At 45.3% G+C, this 17,309-nt stretch overlaps 1 protein-coding gene across 1 annotated transcript in view; it reads right to left on the bottom strand.

The window, feature by feature from the left end:
- Nucleotides 1-2,615: 2,615 nt before the first annotated feature.
- The window catches only part of LOC310662768 (caspase recruitment domain-containing protein 8-like), a 33,022-nt gene continuing 18,328 nt past the window's right edge, over nt 2,616-17,309 (bottom strand). The window contains exons 3-12 of the mRNA XM_083409861.1: nt 13,655-13,950; nt 13,409-13,554; nt 11,824-11,891; nt 10,017-10,240; nt 9,044-9,303; nt 8,483-8,608; nt 8,170-8,311; nt 8,005-8,055; nt 4,363-4,422; nt 2,616-3,140 (exon numbers count right to left, since the gene is read on the bottom strand). Coding sequence (XP_083265987.1) covers nt 2,863-3,140; nt 4,363-4,422; nt 8,005-8,055; nt 8,170-8,311; nt 8,483-8,608; nt 9,044-9,303; nt 10,017-10,240; nt 11,824-11,891; nt 13,409-13,554; nt 13,655-13,950 — 1,651 coding nt within the window. The 3' untranslated portion in view covers nt 2,616-2,862. The remainder of the gene's footprint in view (nt 3,141-4,362; nt 4,423-8,004; nt 8,056-8,169; nt 8,312-8,482; nt 8,609-9,043; nt 9,304-10,016; nt 10,241-11,823; nt 11,892-13,408; nt 13,555-13,654; nt 13,951-17,309) is intronic.

The raw sequence follows: 17,309 nt of genomic DNA, 5'->3' as shown, positions 1-17,309 counted from the left end.
TTACTTCCTGTCTGGCAGGTTATCTGTTAATGCTTACTTGATTGGATACCCTGGGGAGCCTGGCCAGTCTTTTAAATGATAAATACTTAGTTCCTGAGCCAGGTCACAGGCTCAGCCTATTCATACACAGACATACCCTTAAGAGAGGATTTGTGAATGAAAAGAATGGGCAGGCTTTTCCATTTCCTTGACCTTGCAGAGAAATCATTTGGTCAGTTTGGGAGCCGAAAATGGTTTCAAGGCTGTTTTCCTGTGCTGCTTCAGAAATGTGGTTTATATATTTATGTACGTGTTTGCTTGGTACATTTATGAACATTTATTATATATTTCTTTAGTCCTGTCCGACTCTTCGTGACCCCATGGACCAGAGCACTCCAGGCACTCCTGTCTTCCACTGCCTCCTGCAGTTTGGTCAAACTCATGGTTGTAGCTTCGAGAACACTGTCCAACCATCTCGTCCTCTGTCGTCCCCTTCTCCTTGTGCCCTCATTTTTTCCCAGCATCAGGGTCTTTTACAGGGAGTCTTCTCTTATCATGAGGTGGCCAAAGTATTGGAGCCTCAGCTTCACGATCTGTCCTTCCAGTGAGAGATATATATATATATATATATATATATTTGCTTTCGTAGATTTATATATATATATATGACCTTACATTTTTTACATTTACATATATATATGACCTTACATTTTTTGTTTCACCTGGAACTGAAAACATAATCTGGGTTTATTTAAAAAAAAAACACCCAGAAGGCACAAATATACTTATTCAACAGACACTCTTATCTCATTTACAAAACAATGTACGGAGTTGCTAAACTGTTTTCCCAACCCATCCACAAATACACAAACATATACACATTTTGCCTGCCAGTTTGGGGGAATTTGGACAAGGCAGTCTGATTATAAAATGGGAAACCAAGTATGGGAATTTTGTGATATTGGACTAGGGACAAAGGAGGTCCACCATTGCTGGATTGTCCTGCAACATAGGAAGTTGTCTTATACATAGGAAGTTGTCTTATACAGTGGTACCTTCTCAAATGCCTTGGTTCCCAAACACTGAAAACCCAGAAGTGTTCTGGTTTTCGAATGTTTTTTGGAAACCAAATGTCCAATGCAACTGTTGGCTATTGTTTCAGGGGTGCCCGCACAATCAGAAGCTGTGGCTGAGTTTTCGAACATTTCAGAAGTCAAACGGAGTTCCAGTTTGCGTTTTTGTTTTTGAGGCTTTTTCGGTTAATTTGTTTTTGTGACTGGGTGGAAGCCAGTTCAGCTACTGACTGATTGTGTGACTGCGGAAATGGATAAAAGCCCCCGCCCCCATCCAAACAATGACTATCATCGGTGCAGGTAAGAAAAAAATGTAATTTTACTTTTTCGCATCTACAATACATAGTACAGTACATTGATTATTGCTTTCATTTTATAAATCAATGGTCTTGTTAGATAGTAAAATTCATGTTAAATGCTGTTTTAGGGGTTGTTTTTAAAAGTCTAGAACGAATTAATCCATTTTGCATTACTTTCTATGGGAAAGCGTGCCTTGGTTTTGGAAGGCTTTGGTTTTGGAACAGACTTCCGGAACAGATTAAGTTTGAGAACCAAGGTACCACTGTACTGAGTCAGATTATTTGCCTGATGTAGTTCAGTACTGTCTACACTGACAGTGTTTTCCAGAGTTTCAAAGAGGAGATTGAATCCAGGACCATCTACATGCAAAGAAATTTATCCCTTAAATTGTACGGCTGCTGCAGAGAAAGAGCTTGAGAGATCTGCGTCCATTAGCCTTCTCCTCCTCCCTCTAAACTATCACTAGCCAGTGGCCACGTGGCTGCAGTGGAGGAAGAGGTGGAGCAGAAAGCCTTCTACCTTGGTTCAGCTGAGCAAACAGCTGCCATTCGGTTCCTCTCCTCCCTGAAATGTTTCATTCAAGCTCATCGTACTCAGAACCATGTAACTAAGAGCTAGTGCTAGAGGCTGCTTGTTTTCCTCTTCCCTCCTCTTCTCTTTTTCCTTTTGGATTCTGAATTTTAGATTGCAAGCCGGTGAGGTAGGACTTTTAATCTGCATACAAATCCTTAGTCAATTTTAAGTATTTGAAAAATGATAAATATAGTATCAATGTGGCCTCACCTGTGCAGGTAACGACAAAAGCACAGAGTAGGACAGCCATCTCTCTCTCTTTGACTACATGCATCAAAGAAGCAACATCTGCTTAGCCAAAGATGCTCTCCAAGAGAGGACAGAGGGACTGTCTCCTTATGAGATAGTTTCAAGGTTTATGTTACTTTTCTAAGCTAAGTCTGCCTTCTGGGATCCGACTGTGAACAAAATATGAGTAAACTCTTTTTATACTTTTATAGAAGACTGTGTCGTGCCTTATCTTTTATGAGGGAATAAGGAGGAAATACCAGAACAGTTATTATAGAGGCTTTAGCAAGCCTGAGCAAACGCATCCGCTGTAAGTTTAAAAAGGGGAATGTTACTCTGCTAAATTGTGAACTTGTTAACCCAAGTTGGAAAGGCTATAATCAAACAATGCATCCTCTCTTGCATCCAAGAACATTCCCACACATCATGGTTCCTACAAGCACCGAGGGGGATAAACACAAAGAGAAAATAGAATTGGCCTTTATCAAAGAGGACAGATTCATATTCCTTCTCACTCCAGTGTCCCCGAGTCAAATGTGACGGCCTCCTCCAGGTTCTTCCCACTGTAGCTACCTGCATTTCCTTCCCCAAAGTATATTGCCTTGTTTTTCTTGCTCATACAAGATATTACATGGCTTCAAGGTAGTCCCCTGACATGCCAAGGCGGAATTTCTGTGCCCCAGAATGGAACTGTGCCTTGGCTGCCTCTTTATCCTTCCAGGTCGGCAATGAGGAACCTGTTTTTCATCTTGAGGGCTTCGTACAGCTTCTCCTTGCAAGCTTGGTTCCAGCTGGGCAGCAACCTGTAGAGCTCCCGCATTTTTTCCTGGTTGGTGCTTTTGGCGGAGATCTTTTGGTACTGCTCATCATCCAGGACATCGCCATGCAGCACGTCCAGGATCCCCTCCACGGTGGCCGTCCTCTGGATCAGGGCCTCCCGGTGCCGCTCAATGAAATGCTGCTCCGGTGGGGCTGGAGGCTGTGTCTCTGCCAAAGGAAGGACCAGAATCAAGGGATCCAGCCACACACCAGGCATTTACACTTGCCCTCTCTGTGAGGGAAGACTATGGGATCCTTAAGGGTGTGCACAGGTGGGGGAAGGGCCACAGCTCAGCGGTAGAGCATCTGCAGGGGATTCAGAAGGTCCCAGATTCAATCTCTAGCATATCCAGGTAGCAGTGGGAAAGCTAGTCAGGGTAGACAGTACTAAGCTAGATGGGCCTAAGGGTTGACTCTACACAAGGCAGATTCTTGTGTTGTTCCTGTGTATGTGGAGTCTGTGGAAATGTTGTTGCTAGTAGAAGAGGATATATGGGTTAAATATTATCCTTCCTCACTCATATTTAATCCATATATCCTCTTCTACTAGCAACAACATTCCCCCAGATTCCACATACACAGGAACAACACAAGAATCTGCCTCATGTAGAGTCAACCCAAAGGCCACTCATAGGGACGCTGGAGGCGCTGTGGGTTAAACCACAGAGCCTAGGACTTGCCGATCAGAAGGTTGGTGGTTCGAATCCCCGCGACGGGGTGAGCTCCCGTTGCTTGGTCCCTACTCCTGCCAACCTAGCAGTTCGAAAGCACGTTAAAGTGCAAGTAGATCAATAGGTACCACTCCGGCGGGAAGGTAAACAGCATTTCCGTGCGCTGCTCTGGTTTGCCAGAAGCGGCTTAGTCATGCTGGCCACATGACCCGGAAGCTGTACGCCGGCTCCCTCGGCCAATAAAGCGAGATGAGCGCCGCAACCCCAGAGTCGGTCACAACTGGACCTAATGGTCAGGGGTCTCTTTACCCTTTACCTTCCTCACTCATGCTAGTGAGTTAGCAGCAGAGTACATTCCTCTTTATATTTTATGTGCTTGCTCCTCTATGCAATATCCTGGTGAGCTCTCCTCATTTTCTTAAGGAAAGCTCCTGCCATTGGCTAAGTAAAGAATACAGACACAGCTGCCTTTGCTTTTTCCATGGCTAAGTATAGCTTACTGCAAACTACTATTCCCATTTTGTGTGTGTGTGTGTGGGAAGCCTGGACAATTAAAGCAGCATGAAATTGACAGGCTTTGCAGTAGTGTGGATCTGGCTTAAGTGAGAGGATTACTGCAAGCTGGAGCAAAGGCCAACAGGTAGGAGAGACCTGGAGGTTAGCTTATGGATGTTGATGGGGGACGGACAATACTTAAGAAGATAGAGGCTGGAGCTCACCATTTCTTCCGGAGGTGGTACTGGTGGAAGGCACAGGGATCTGAGGATTACAGCAAGCAGCTGGAACAGAAAAGAGAGTTGATGTTTTGAGTTTCCCAATCCACCCAAACATTATTCATGATTATAGACAAAATTAAAAATGTTTTCTTTCTGATACCTCATTAGATTTTTACCCCCAAACTCTTGATGGCAGGGCAGTTCCACCAAAGGCACCTCTGGGCCCCCCAAACCATCTCCAACGATAATCAGGAATGGATGGAACTGGAAACATTTCCACCCATTTAACAGGAGCATAACACCATCTCTGCATTTCAACGGATGTGCTTTTTAGATGCATGAAACGAGCAACCCTTTCATGATTATAAGGCCACTAAGTATCAGGAAACTAATTTTTGGAAATGTAGAAAGGAGAAAAATACAACAGCCGAGAGGCAGCCATCTAAAATGAAGGTGATGTAAAGATGCACAGAGGATGCAACGGAAAATAGTAAGATATTTAATACCTGCTATATGCATTTATTTCCTGCCAACCTAGCAGTTCGAAAGCACGTCAAAAGTGTAAGTAGATAAATAGGTACCGCTCCGGCAGGAAGGTAAAGGGCGTTTCTGTATGCTGCTCTGGTTTGCCAGAAGTGGCTTAGTCATGCTGGTCACATGATCCGGAAGCTGTACGCCGGCTCCCTTGGCCAGTAAAGCGAGATGAGCGTCGCAACCCCAGAGTCGGTCACGGCTGGACCTAATGGTCAGGGGTACCTTTACCTTTACCTATATGCATTTATTCTGTGGTGAATTTTGAAATACTTCCAAATGGATAAAAGTGGAAAGAAGATCATAGCTTCCAGTCTGCAGGACAAGTATGTCAAGACACATGGCACGGGTGGATGTGTTTTGACAGTCCTGTGGTTTTAAGTTTTAATTTGTAACATTACTGAAAAGAAAAGCCCTCTGTGGACAGAATTGAGTGATTGAGAAATATATTAGGTATGATTTCCAAATAGGATTTCATTTCCATATTGGGGTGGTACTGCCTGCTCCGCAGTGGAACCCTCCCTGTAGAACGCCCTACCATTTGAGGTCAAGGAAATAAAGAACTACACAATTTTTAGAAGGCACCTGAAGGCAGCCCTGTATCAGGAAGTTTTTAATGTTTGACGGTTTCCAATGTTTTTATATGTGCCGGAAGCCACCCAGGGTGGCTGGGGAAACCCTGCTAGATGGGCGGGGTATAAATAATAAAATTATTATTAATTATTATCATTATTATTATTATTAGGGTGGTGACGAAGAAGGTACGTGGTGAGGATCTGCGGATTTCAAAATCACTCCTCCCCCTCTTTATGTGGCTTTCCTTGCAAAAGTGTACCTAATATTTCAGAGGCACCTCACTAGACCTTGAAAAAAGAGCTCCTCGGACCAACTCCGGATGAGTTGATCCGGACGGACCTGAAAGAGAAGCTGGGAAAGTCCCCCCCCCCCCTCGCCTCCCTTCCCCTCGCCCAATGAGATGATCCGGATCCACGCTTGTCTCCCGGCCAGGCCTCCCCCTCCTCCCTTACTCTTCTCGCCGCCTCCGCGGAGCTTCTGCGCCTGGTCCTTGCAGTGGATCTCTTCCAAGACCTGCGCGGTGAGGCGCAGGGCGTAATCCTGCTTGTAGTAGCTGATCAGCAGACTGGACAGATCCACCGCGTCCGCCTTCTCCAGCCGCCCTCGGGGGATGTGCTCGTGGCTTTCCTCGAGCGGGATCTCGGCCAACTTGGCCTTGAACTTGCGCAGCATAATGTGAGGTTCCTCAGGCAGCCTCTCCGCCTGTACAAACCATGGTGCAGATAGGGCCTAATATTCTCACGGGGGCAGGAGCTCCCTTGAGATGGCAAAGGGTATCAGTGCTACCTTGAGAAGGCCTACCTTGAGAAGGCCCTCTGCCTGGTTCCCTGTAGCTTTGCTTCTCGCAGTGAGGGAGCTGCCAGAAGGTCCTCGGCGCTGGACCTCAGAGTCTGGGCAGAATGATGGGGGTGGAGATGCTCCTTCAGGTATACTGGGCTGAGGCCGTTTAGGGCTTTAATGGTCAACATCAACACTTTGAATTGTGCTTTAGGAGATGCTTAGCAAACTAAAGCTCCCAGGATTCCCCACCACTGCTGAAATGGTGTAAGAGGGCTTTTAAAGAAGTATGGTGTGGTGATACAAGCCAACTATGGTTGGCTGTCCTGCCTGCTGACTCCCAATCTATCATGGCAGAGGTTTCCTGGCCCAAACTATGACTAATCAAATAAGACAGTCCTAATAATCTATCAAATGCATTTCTTAAGGAATCAGTCACTCTCTGTCCCCGGTACTGGAATTACATGGCTGGAGAGGGGGAGGCGGCCTATAGGAAGGAAGCTGAGCAGTTGGGGGAGTGGTGCAGGAAAAACAACTTACTCCTTAACTTAAAGAAAACAAAAGAGATTATTGTGGACTTTAGGAAATGGAAATGGAATATTCAGCCACTCATTATTGAGGGGAAGTGTGTGGAACAGGTCTTGGTGTTCCGATTTCTGGGAATGGAGTTGAGAGATGACCTAACCTTGGGGGAGAACAGTAAAGACCTGATGAAGAGAGCACAGCAGAGATGATATTTTCTGAGAATCCTCTGGAAAAATAATCTCTCAAAGGACCTGTTGATGGCATTTTACCATTGTGCTGTTGAGAGTGTATTAACTTATGGTCTGTGTGTGTGGTTTGGGAGCTGCATGGTGAGGGAAAAAACAATGCTGTCCGGGGTTGTAACGACTGTGGAGAGAATAATTGGGTGCACTCTTCCCACCTTGGATCAAATCTATGCTTCCAGGTGTCATAGGAAAGCTGCAGAGATAGTGCACAATAGTACGCACCCCGGAAATGATCTCTTTCAGCTTCTGCCTTCTGGAATAAGGTACAGGGTTATAAAGACTAGGACAATTTTGGTTTTAAACACAGTGTAAGGTAGTCTCTATGGGAGTATGTTGTATTAAATTATGGGATGTCAGAGTTTTTAGGGGGTTAACCAGGCTGGGATAGCAGACTTGTTGGTTTTTGAATGCCTGATGTAGATTTTTTTTCAATTTTGTTGTTCTGTATTGGACAATGACAATAAAGATTATCATATCATATTAAAAATGATATTTTAACAACTGACATTCAGCTGAAAACTGAAAAGCCCAGGCGGTAAAACATACAGGGAGAAATTAAATGTCGCCCTCTGTGACCTTTCCTGCTTGCCAGACAGAGCTATCCCTCCCCAACAGCCAAGTACACACACTGCACCCTTTCTGGCTGTTCTGGGGGTTCTCCTTGACCCTCCAAAGTGCATTTGAGGGAAGTGGCGGGTGAAGGGAGGAAAGCCCAATTGAAGTATCTTGAGCATTTGCACTGGATTCCGTTAGCACACTGGGTGTACTGAATCCAAGCCAAAGCTGTTTCTACAAAATTTAGCTGCATTGAAAGAACTTCATCTGGCACCAAAGGAGACTATAAACCAATGGGCAACCTGCACCGGAAGGCGATTCCCTAACATTACAAAAGTGACTTTTCTATGGTACTGTATCACCAGCCACTCTGTGCTGCCATTGGGAGGAAGGTGGGATTTAACTACGAGGAAATAAGTAATTAAAACCTCCAGACCTTGCTCTGAGTTTGAAGGAGAAGACGTCATCTCAGGAGTCTTTAACTCTTCTGAAAGAAAACAGGAAAGAGGCAGTCAAAGAGGGAATGTGACTGGGGTGTCATTTTCCATCCTGCCTCCCCAATTATGGTCAAACCTTCCGATCTTCCTCCAATCCAACTCACTTTGTGTCACATGGGCCTCCCAGATGAGTTCATTTGTTCGCTTGTCCATCACACTGAAGTTGAACATGTCTTGCATTTGCTCAGCAGACAGTTCCACGTACTGCTGCATCTTGTCAGCATCCAAATATTGAAACTCCACTTCCTGTGGGAAGCATAAAACCTCCTTATGTGCAAACAAGGCTTAGCCCAGTCGACCAGTCCAAGGGAGTCAAATTAAAGCGTGACAAGGGATCCTGGTGGAGTCCCTCCCGTTCTCATACTTTACAGCCATGCCTCTACCCTAGCAAAGCCTTTCATCATCTTTGCATCTCACCTTAGGACAGACTCTGACATCATTTGTCTCCACAAAGAAGCGACAGCCAATTGTCAAAGGTTTCAGGGTCGAAGGGGGCTTCTCTATTCTCTGTGAAGGACACTGTACTTCATGCTCATGAACCGCCTGGGAAAGGCAAAGAAGGGCACTTCTGAGTTATGCAAGAAAGGTAACCAATTTCTGGAAGACTGGATCCCTACCCCTTTCTTGGCTTTGTTGCCGCATTTAAGGCAGGGATGGGGAACCTGCAACCTGCCAGATGTCATGAGTCAGGAATGATGGGTTTTGTAGTCCCAAAACATTTGAAGGGACACAGGATCTCCATCAGTGATATAAAAAAACTAAACCACTTCGGTAGCAGAGACCAAAATATGGATAGATAATATGATGTTGGCTAGCAATCTGGTAAATTAGTTCAAGCCCAATAAAGGAGATACAGTTCATAAACCATGACACACTCTGATGCATAATTTTGTATAGCTACTCTGTCAGGCTTCCTATGGTCAAGCAAAAGATCCAGGACGTCTGGAATACCAATCAGAGTTGCAGAATCCTGGTTACCTTTGTTATGGAATGGTCATTGGGCAGAAGGTACAGGTGAAATGTTGGTGGCTGGAATTGAACCATTTGATAGAGCAGTGCTACAGTGTGCACTATTATCTTCCGCTTAAACCATGACCATGATGTTTTCAAAATGGCTCCACGTGGAGAGAAGTTTGGGTTTTCCAACACAACATGATATCGCCCCACTCTGTCTGGCTTCTCTAGACTCATGCCGCCTTCCACAAAATGTGCAATGAGGACTTGGGAACCATCTTTACCTGGAAAGGAGCAAAAGAAAAAACAAACAGACATGTTACAAGTGGGAAACTGTGGAGCTGTCCACCAGGAACTGGAGTCAAGAGCAGGTCAGCAATAAAACACCCAGTGTCAGCGAAGTCAACCCTGCAATGCAACTAATTCCGATACATCTAGCCCCTATGAGGCTGTTCCCTAAGGCTCTTTCTCCCCCAGGTCCTTCCCAAAGCGATCTGAGATTCCAAAACTATGTCTGTATTTGCTCTGCCTTCTTCATACCACTTCTGATTCTGGGAGACGAATGGAGAAAGGAGCAGGCTGCAAAAGGAGGGGGAGGCTGCCCTGACTTCTTTAGCAGCCTGCCTCACATCGGTCTCCTAGTCCCCCTCCTCTCCAACCTCCACTTCTGCCTCCAATGTTGCACTGCTCTTGGTCACAGCCTCTTCTTGCTCACTAAACCCTGTTCCCTCTCCAACCGCCAACACCACCTCCTCCCAGGCTGCTCCCTCTGATCCCTCGTCATTCTCCCACCAGCAATCTCCTGGCTCTGAGCCTTCTTCCCCTGGGGGTTCCCCTGGGGGTTCCCTTGGGGGTTCCCCAACTGGTGCCTCCCACCACTCCTCTGCAGCCAGCCTGTGCATGACCTCCCATGAGTTTGGATGACAAAGCTCATCACTGCACCCTTCCTAGTTACATGCAATATTTATTTTGTTACAAACTTTTTCGCCTGCCATACCTGCAAGACACAAGAAGTGAGGGAAGTGAACAGCTGCCACAGCCTCTGCTGGATCTGCTTCAATGTTGATCAAAGGCCCAGCGACAACCCATTCCTCCGTGTTCTGTTCAGCCAGGTGCTTAGACCACGAATCAAAGTGGTAGGTGATGGTCACAGCTCCTCTCACCTCAAATATGACATCCGTATAAAAGCAAAGGAAGGATCCAGCCTCCGTGAAACACAGTCTGAATGGCCCAAAGAAGAAAATGGAAAGAGAAATGGATTAAACATCAGCTGAACACCCTCTGCATCCCCCATGATGGGAAGCAATCCCCACCCCAATAATATTTGACCATAAAATCTCAAAGAAACAATAAAATGGGTTAGAGCATGGTTCTGATCAGTGTTATTCTTCTAGAAAGAGATGCTGGAACTCACCATGAACGCTTCCCTTCTTCTCTTATAATGGCCATGGCGCCCACCTGAGAGGTGCTGGAACTCAGTTCTGGTGAGGTCCAGATTAAAAAAGCCCTGGAGCTGATAATGCCAAGGTTTCAAGTTTGATCCCTGCATGGGGCAGCTGCATATTCTGGCATTGCAGAGGGTTGTACTATATGACCCTCAGGATCCTTTCCAACAATCCTATGATTCTATGAAGATTAGGAAGAGACCTACGCACACTTAAACCCCTATGGAAAGCAGGGTGCAAAAGAGTGAAATGGAGATGTGGAATATTAACCCCAAGATCACAACTGAAAAGTGGAAAACCATGAGCTCTTTGTGTGAGACATTTAAAATGCAGTCGAACCAACAATTTGTGTTTTGCTAGATAGGCGCATGAAAGGGTTTTCCCGTAAACTTGCTAGCAAGAGCTCTGTAAGAACATCCCCTTGTGCCCAGGCAGGAAGTGGGCAAAACTGTATCTCCTCCTCTCTGCCTGGGCACACCTTCTTTCTGCTCTTCTCCATGTGCCTGCAATGTTGCAAAATCTGGTAAGTCTGAGCTCCTTTATTTAAAGAGTAGAAAAACCTTTTCTCCAAACTTACAGACTTCACTTTCCTCATAATCTGTTTTGGCTTAGACATCGTTTTGTGATGCTAAGCCCATTCCTCAGAGGATGGGGGATATAAACAATTGAATCGTAATATTTTCCCAGCTCTGTTCCTGAGAACCCAAGAATGCAATGTGCAAGTGACAGATGGTCAGGATGCTGTCAGCAACGCCCAGCTGTTGCCCAGAAAATTATCGTAACAAGGGAATATTTCTTACCATCCTTTTTTATTCAGTATTTACAGAGAGAGGCTATACAACCCAGTCTCTTCAATAATGGAGTTGTCCCGAGTGAATCTCCACACATCCCGTCTCTCCCTCTTCCTCATTCGTCACTTCTATTGGTGCTGTCTTTGACCTCTTTGCTCTCCTGCTTTAAAGGCTCGCTGGGTTCTGGAAGATGGAGTGTCTGGAATGCTTTCTAACGTCAGCATGTTAGCTGTGTGTTGCTCTCCCATGATTTCCCAACTTTCCCTCTCATCCGCCTCTGACCTCCCTCAAACCCCTGCTGTAAATCTATACTGTCTTCCTCTTCCTCCTCCCTGGATGGTTCGGGGGGGGGGGGAGACGGTCTCCCCCACTCCTCCTCTGCCCAGTCCCTGACACAGATGTAGTTTGGGAACGTTTTAGAGAGGACCACCACATATGATGATTGTGAAACCTTCATATACCAAATGTGCTCTGCTGAACACTTCTCTGAAACCCAAAAAGAAATTCAATGTAGATAACTTTCCCTTAAAGGAGAAAGCTTTGAAAATCTGAGAGAGACATTGCTCACCTGTATCTTTCACGACTCATTTCTGAGTCCAAAAACACCTCTGGTCTGATTGTTTCTGGAAGATCCTGTTACAAAATAATTTATCATTAATATGACCGCCATACCCCTTTGCCACCTGAAAGCAGGACATTCCTGTTTCTAACACCCATATGACCACACCAAGGAGCACTGCTTGAGGTCAGACCCACAAATACAGACCACTAATGGCTCTTTTAGAGCTACTTTCTTCTACATTCATTTTGGCCATAGTAGTTCTCACTCAGGTCTGACAGTTTCTTATGAAAGGTTTTTTCTTTCACCTCAGTGGCATTCTCCCTGTTCCTTACAGAGAGCCCCTGCACAGGTTTCTCCCTATTAACGTTTAGGGATCTTCCTCTTTCTGTATCACCTTAGACCACAGTGACACACACGACCCAAATGAGTATCCTGAGAACTCTCTCTTGGCAGCCATTCTCCCTCCTCTCACGCAGAGAGAGAAGCAGAAAGACAGTTGAAAAAGATAGTTACTGGAATAACAGTTGGAACAGAATGGAATGCCTCTCTCATGTGACCCACACTCAACCAATCACATGAGAGATACAGTGAAAGGAAAAACCCATGTTAACGTAAGAAAACATTCCCATTCCAGGAAAGGGGAATGCACTGCCACAGAATAGGTCTTCAAAGAGGCTCTAGTCTGTGTTCAGTCAGACTCATTCTGCCAACTTCCTTGTAGTCACCCTCTCACACGCTTATTCATTACCAGCTCCATAGAGAACCAGGCGGCTGGTCTGGCTCCAGTTCCTGAGCAGGGAAACTCAGGAGTAATCTGTCTGGCTGTGTCTTGCAGATGTGGAATGAAATGTCTCAACAACAGTTGATTAAAATCACCGTATTTTTCACTCCATAAGACGCACCTTTTTCCTCCTAAAAAGTAAGGGGAAATGTCTGTGCGTCTTATGGAGTGAATGCGTGGTCCCTGGAGCCGAATTGCCCAGAGGCAAAAAGCAATTTGTGCTTTTTTTTTTTTAGAAAGAGGGAAGGGGGTGTTGAAACAAAGCAGATGAGCAGCTGATCAGCAAGCGATCGGGAGAGGAGATAAGGGATTCTAGTGATAAAGGAGGGAGGTAAAAGCACATGGATCCTCAGGATTTTTGCATTGAGTCACCCCAAATTCTCCATCAGATCACATAGCATGTCCATGGCTACAGCCTGCACCAAAAAGACCATACATCCACTGTTTCGTGGGGCCGCAATGGCACAAAAACATGGTTACAAAGCATGGGCTACCCCAAACTCACTGTCAAATCACATATCATGTCTGTGACCACAGCATGAACCACAAAAATCATACATCCACTGTTTCGTTCAGAATATTTTTTTTCTTGTTTTCCTCCTCCTAGGTGCGTCTTATGGTCAGGTGCATCTTATGGAGCGAAAAATACGGTACTTTGTTGTTGTTGTTTTTTACCCCAAGTGTTCAGAAAAATCTGTCAAAATCTTTCTACAATTCCTCCTTTTAGTTAAGTATTTTTATTCATTTACTTGACTGGGGGGAGGCAGCTGGCCCCTCCCCTGATCTGGGCCCATGTGTTCAGCCAATTACCTCACAGGGACACAGATGACACACAACACTTTCCCCACAAACTGCTGGGTTCTCCACCTTGCTGCTTCTTCCTTCCTCCGCAAACAGGGGGGATTCTGACTTCAGCCCTGAGGGGCCTGTCCCCTGGAGCAATTCTTTACCCAAGCCTGTAAAAGATAATTCTTTACCTGATATGTCTGTTCCAAGGAGGAGGAATGGAGTTGAACTGTCCTTGAAGTTCAGAAAGTACTCTTAAGTCAAACTCACCATGGACTGCAACTAGCAGAATCTGAATGGAGCCTGGATGTTTCCTTTCTACTTGTTCCAAGAACCAGCAACAAGTTGCCTCCCCCCTTTCCTGGACCATATTCAGCAGTTTTTGACTTTTCTCTTTGGAGTCTTCCTCTGCTTGACACAAGTTCCGGTATTCTTTCAGTGTGATAATATAGCCATAGCGTAATGAACCTAAAAATAATTCTAGGTCCTTTTCAATAATTTCAAGTAATTCTTTTCTTCCCTTGCAGACTATTTCATCACCAGTGTAAACGACTCCTTTCATTGACCTGTGGCAAAAACATTGATTTTATTTTAGGCATTGTTGTGGGGAGAGAATTAGAACCTGATTAGGATACAAGCTGGGGCTTACGTTTTCCACCCCTGGTATACTGCCTTCACTGAACCTCTGAGCATGCTGAGATCTGCTTTTCTATGCAACCTGGAAAATATGCTGATTTATTCCATGCTGGGAAAAAAGCATGATGTAATTTGCCATCCTTTTTAATGGCCAAGAATATACTCAAACCAGTCAGCTGCCTCTCTTGTCCATACTTTTCCAAGAAAGGAAGATGCAGCAGCTGTGCCTCTCCTTCTCCCCTCTGAGCTAGGGTATTATTATTATCAAGCTGATTGGTCTTGGCTGTCAGGTCCAGCTCCGCCTCCTCTTTCAGGTCAGGCAGTCTCCTTTCCACCAGCAGAAGGCAACAGACACTTCATCTCAAGTTGCCTCCCCCATCCCAGCCTGGCTCAGCCCCCCTGGTCCCAGCAGGGCAAGGGGTTTCCCTGCCATTGATGCTCTCCTGCCACTGCTCATTGCTGGTGGGGCTGCTGAGAAGGAATAAAGGCAGGAGGGAAAGAAAGGAGAGAAGTGACTTTCCCCTGTGTTTTCACACACCCACCCTTAGCAAACTACAATTTCTGGGGAAACACCCATTTGATTTGCCTCAGTCACTAAAATGTCTGGGGCCAGCCCTGCATACAAAGCATGCTGTATGATAATATGCAGAAGTCTGAAGTCAGAAAATTATGGTTTGCATGTGATGTTATGTGGTGAGAGGAGGCCTGATGGGGTCTGTCACAACAGCATGAAGGGCCTTTTTATTATTATTTACTTGATTGGGGGGGGCAGCTGGCCCTCTGCCTACTCCCATGGTCATGGGCACAGAATATTGAGGGGACCCAACCCGCTCCTTGAAATTTGGGGGGTTGTCAGTCCCCCATCCCCCTTGCTTATCATCGAATCCCTTAGCACCATTCGTTTTAGCAACACATTTGCCCATCCTGCAAACAGAATTGTGTTGGACTTACCACACTTTTCTCTTTCTTTCCTTGTTCTGCATATTTAAACCTGTAGGCAGGTAAGGGAGAGGTCAAAATTGGCTGCTTTATTCCCCCTCCCCCTGCCCCCAAAACAGTCTTTTTCTATATTTAATTGGTGCCAGTGCATTTCTTACTGGGTAAGCACTTATTTCTTTAACCAATGGCTAGGGGTGTCACACTAGCTGTTTTTTGGGGGGGGGTATAGAATATTCTCCACAAACTGTAAATTCTAATGTAAGAAAAAGTTTTACAACCCACATTTAAAAAATCTAGTAAAAATTAAGTCAAGCTGTGATATTGCCAGTGTAAGTAATGAATAATGGATTTTTTGATCCAGTTACATTACTGGGAATGTGTCATTCACCACTGGCACTTATGAAATGTGAGCTACAGAAAACATTTTTTTTTTAGTTTTAAAAATGCTATTCGTTTAAATTTGATGAACATTTGAATTTGTTTGTATTTCAACTATATGTAATAGCCTTTTTCTATTTTGGTGTGACCTTATTCTTAGCAATTGTATACCCTTGGCCATACAGTGTGATTTTTTTTTACAGAAAGTAGCTTTAATGCTTTATACACTTAAAGTACCCACAATTATGTGTAATAGCATGTGAGGTGGACTTATTTATTTAGCAAAAAGGAATAGGCAGAGACAGAGCAGAAAAGCTTGCATATGTAGCTCATAACTTAAAGCTCCTGGAAGAGAAGAAAACACAGCTTCTAACAAGCTCATTGAATTTTACACAACCATCAACTTCGTTCTATGATCTTGCAGATGATCAGTGTGGAACTGAAAGCTCTGCTATCAGTGGAGACAAAGGTGGTAACTTATCCTCTTAAGATGTTTGAGGAGTCAATATAAATTTATAAACATTTGAGACTTGTTACTTAAAGCCTATTTTTAAAATAAATTTATTTCTTGTCACAATTTATCAGTTATAATTTTAATATGTTGTGTGTTGCCTTACTTGTCTAAAGGTAAAGGGACCCCTGACCGTTAAGTCCAGTCGCAGACAACTCTAAGCAGATAGTAATTTGCATTTCTGATGTTATGCAACTTGTCATTACTGCTTATTTGTGTTTTATTTTCTGGAAATAATAGCATTTATTTTAAACTTTATATTGATTTTATTAGTGTTGTGCAGTACTGAAAATACTGCACCATGTAGATATGCTTATTAAAGAACGTACTTATATAGCGGACCTGAGGTTTTTTTTATATTCCTTTTACTTTAAAAGCTACATTTCATACATACACAACATAATTAGAATTCAAACTTGATGGTAAATATACGGTTAGTGGTGGGTGGTAGGCTTAGTGATGAACGCGAGTCATTCATGTTGTTTTTTCAATTTCAAGCAGGAAAGAAAAAGGACTTTCCCTTCTACAAAGGGACAAGCTCTACCCTGAGTCCAAAGAACTGCCAGCCCTTGTACTTAAGGCTGATTCTTTGCTGTTCTGTGTGTCCTAAGGGCGCTGAAATTATTTGTAATATTTTAAGCAATAGCAATCAGACGGTTGAAACATACCAAATTGTTCCATATGCGCTAAATGCCTGGCGCGAAAGTAAAGGTACTTCCAAACACTCCAAGCAGATGGTTGTTTTTCCTTCCCTCCTTCGCGGCTGCAGCTCAGCGCTGGGCTGGCGCAACCAAGGATGGAAGGATCTGCTGTCAGACTGAACGGCTGCGAAGGTCAGGATCCACCAAAGACTTACCTTCGTTGATGGAGAGGAGAAAGTCCGCCTCTAGCTTGCGGTCCAGGGCGCTCAGTGCTTTGGCTGCCACCTCGAATGCGTAAATTCCGCCGTAGTAGCTGAGCAGCAGGTCTCCGAGGCGAGAGGCACCTGCCTCCTGCAGCGCCTCCTCGGGGATGCGGACGAAGCCCTCCTCGAGCGGGATCTCGCGCAGTTTGCGCCAGAACCTCCGCCGCTCGTCAGGACTCAAACACTCCAGGGAGACTTTCAAAGCGCGAACGATAGGGAACAGACCGAGAAAAGGGCTCTTCCGCTCAGAGAGAAAAAGCGAGGAGGAAGAGTACGACAATCGCCCCGTGCCGAGGGCCCAGTCGTCATCGTCGCTGCTGCTGCTACTCTGGCTCCCACCACCCTCGAGCCATCGGGACATTGGGGACTTGAGGAAGAGATCCACCTCCCTCTCCCCCTTCTTCTCGGTGGACTTGCCTCCTTCCCCCAGGGGCTCCTTCTGGCGCCCACCACCCTTGAGACTTCGGGACATCGGGAGGGGATCCACCACCCTCCCCCCCTTCTTCTCGGTGGACTTGCCTCCTTCCTCCAGGGGCTCCTTCTGGCGCCCACCACCC

This window comes from Podarcis tiliguerta (assembly GCF_965153285.1).
Source record: "Podarcis tiliguerta genome assembly, chromosome: 13".
Taxonomy (NCBI): Eukaryota; Metazoa; Chordata; class Lepidosauria; order Squamata; family Lacertidae; genus Podarcis; species Podarcis tiliguerta.
This window is presented reverse-complemented; position numbering and strand designations above follow the sequence as displayed.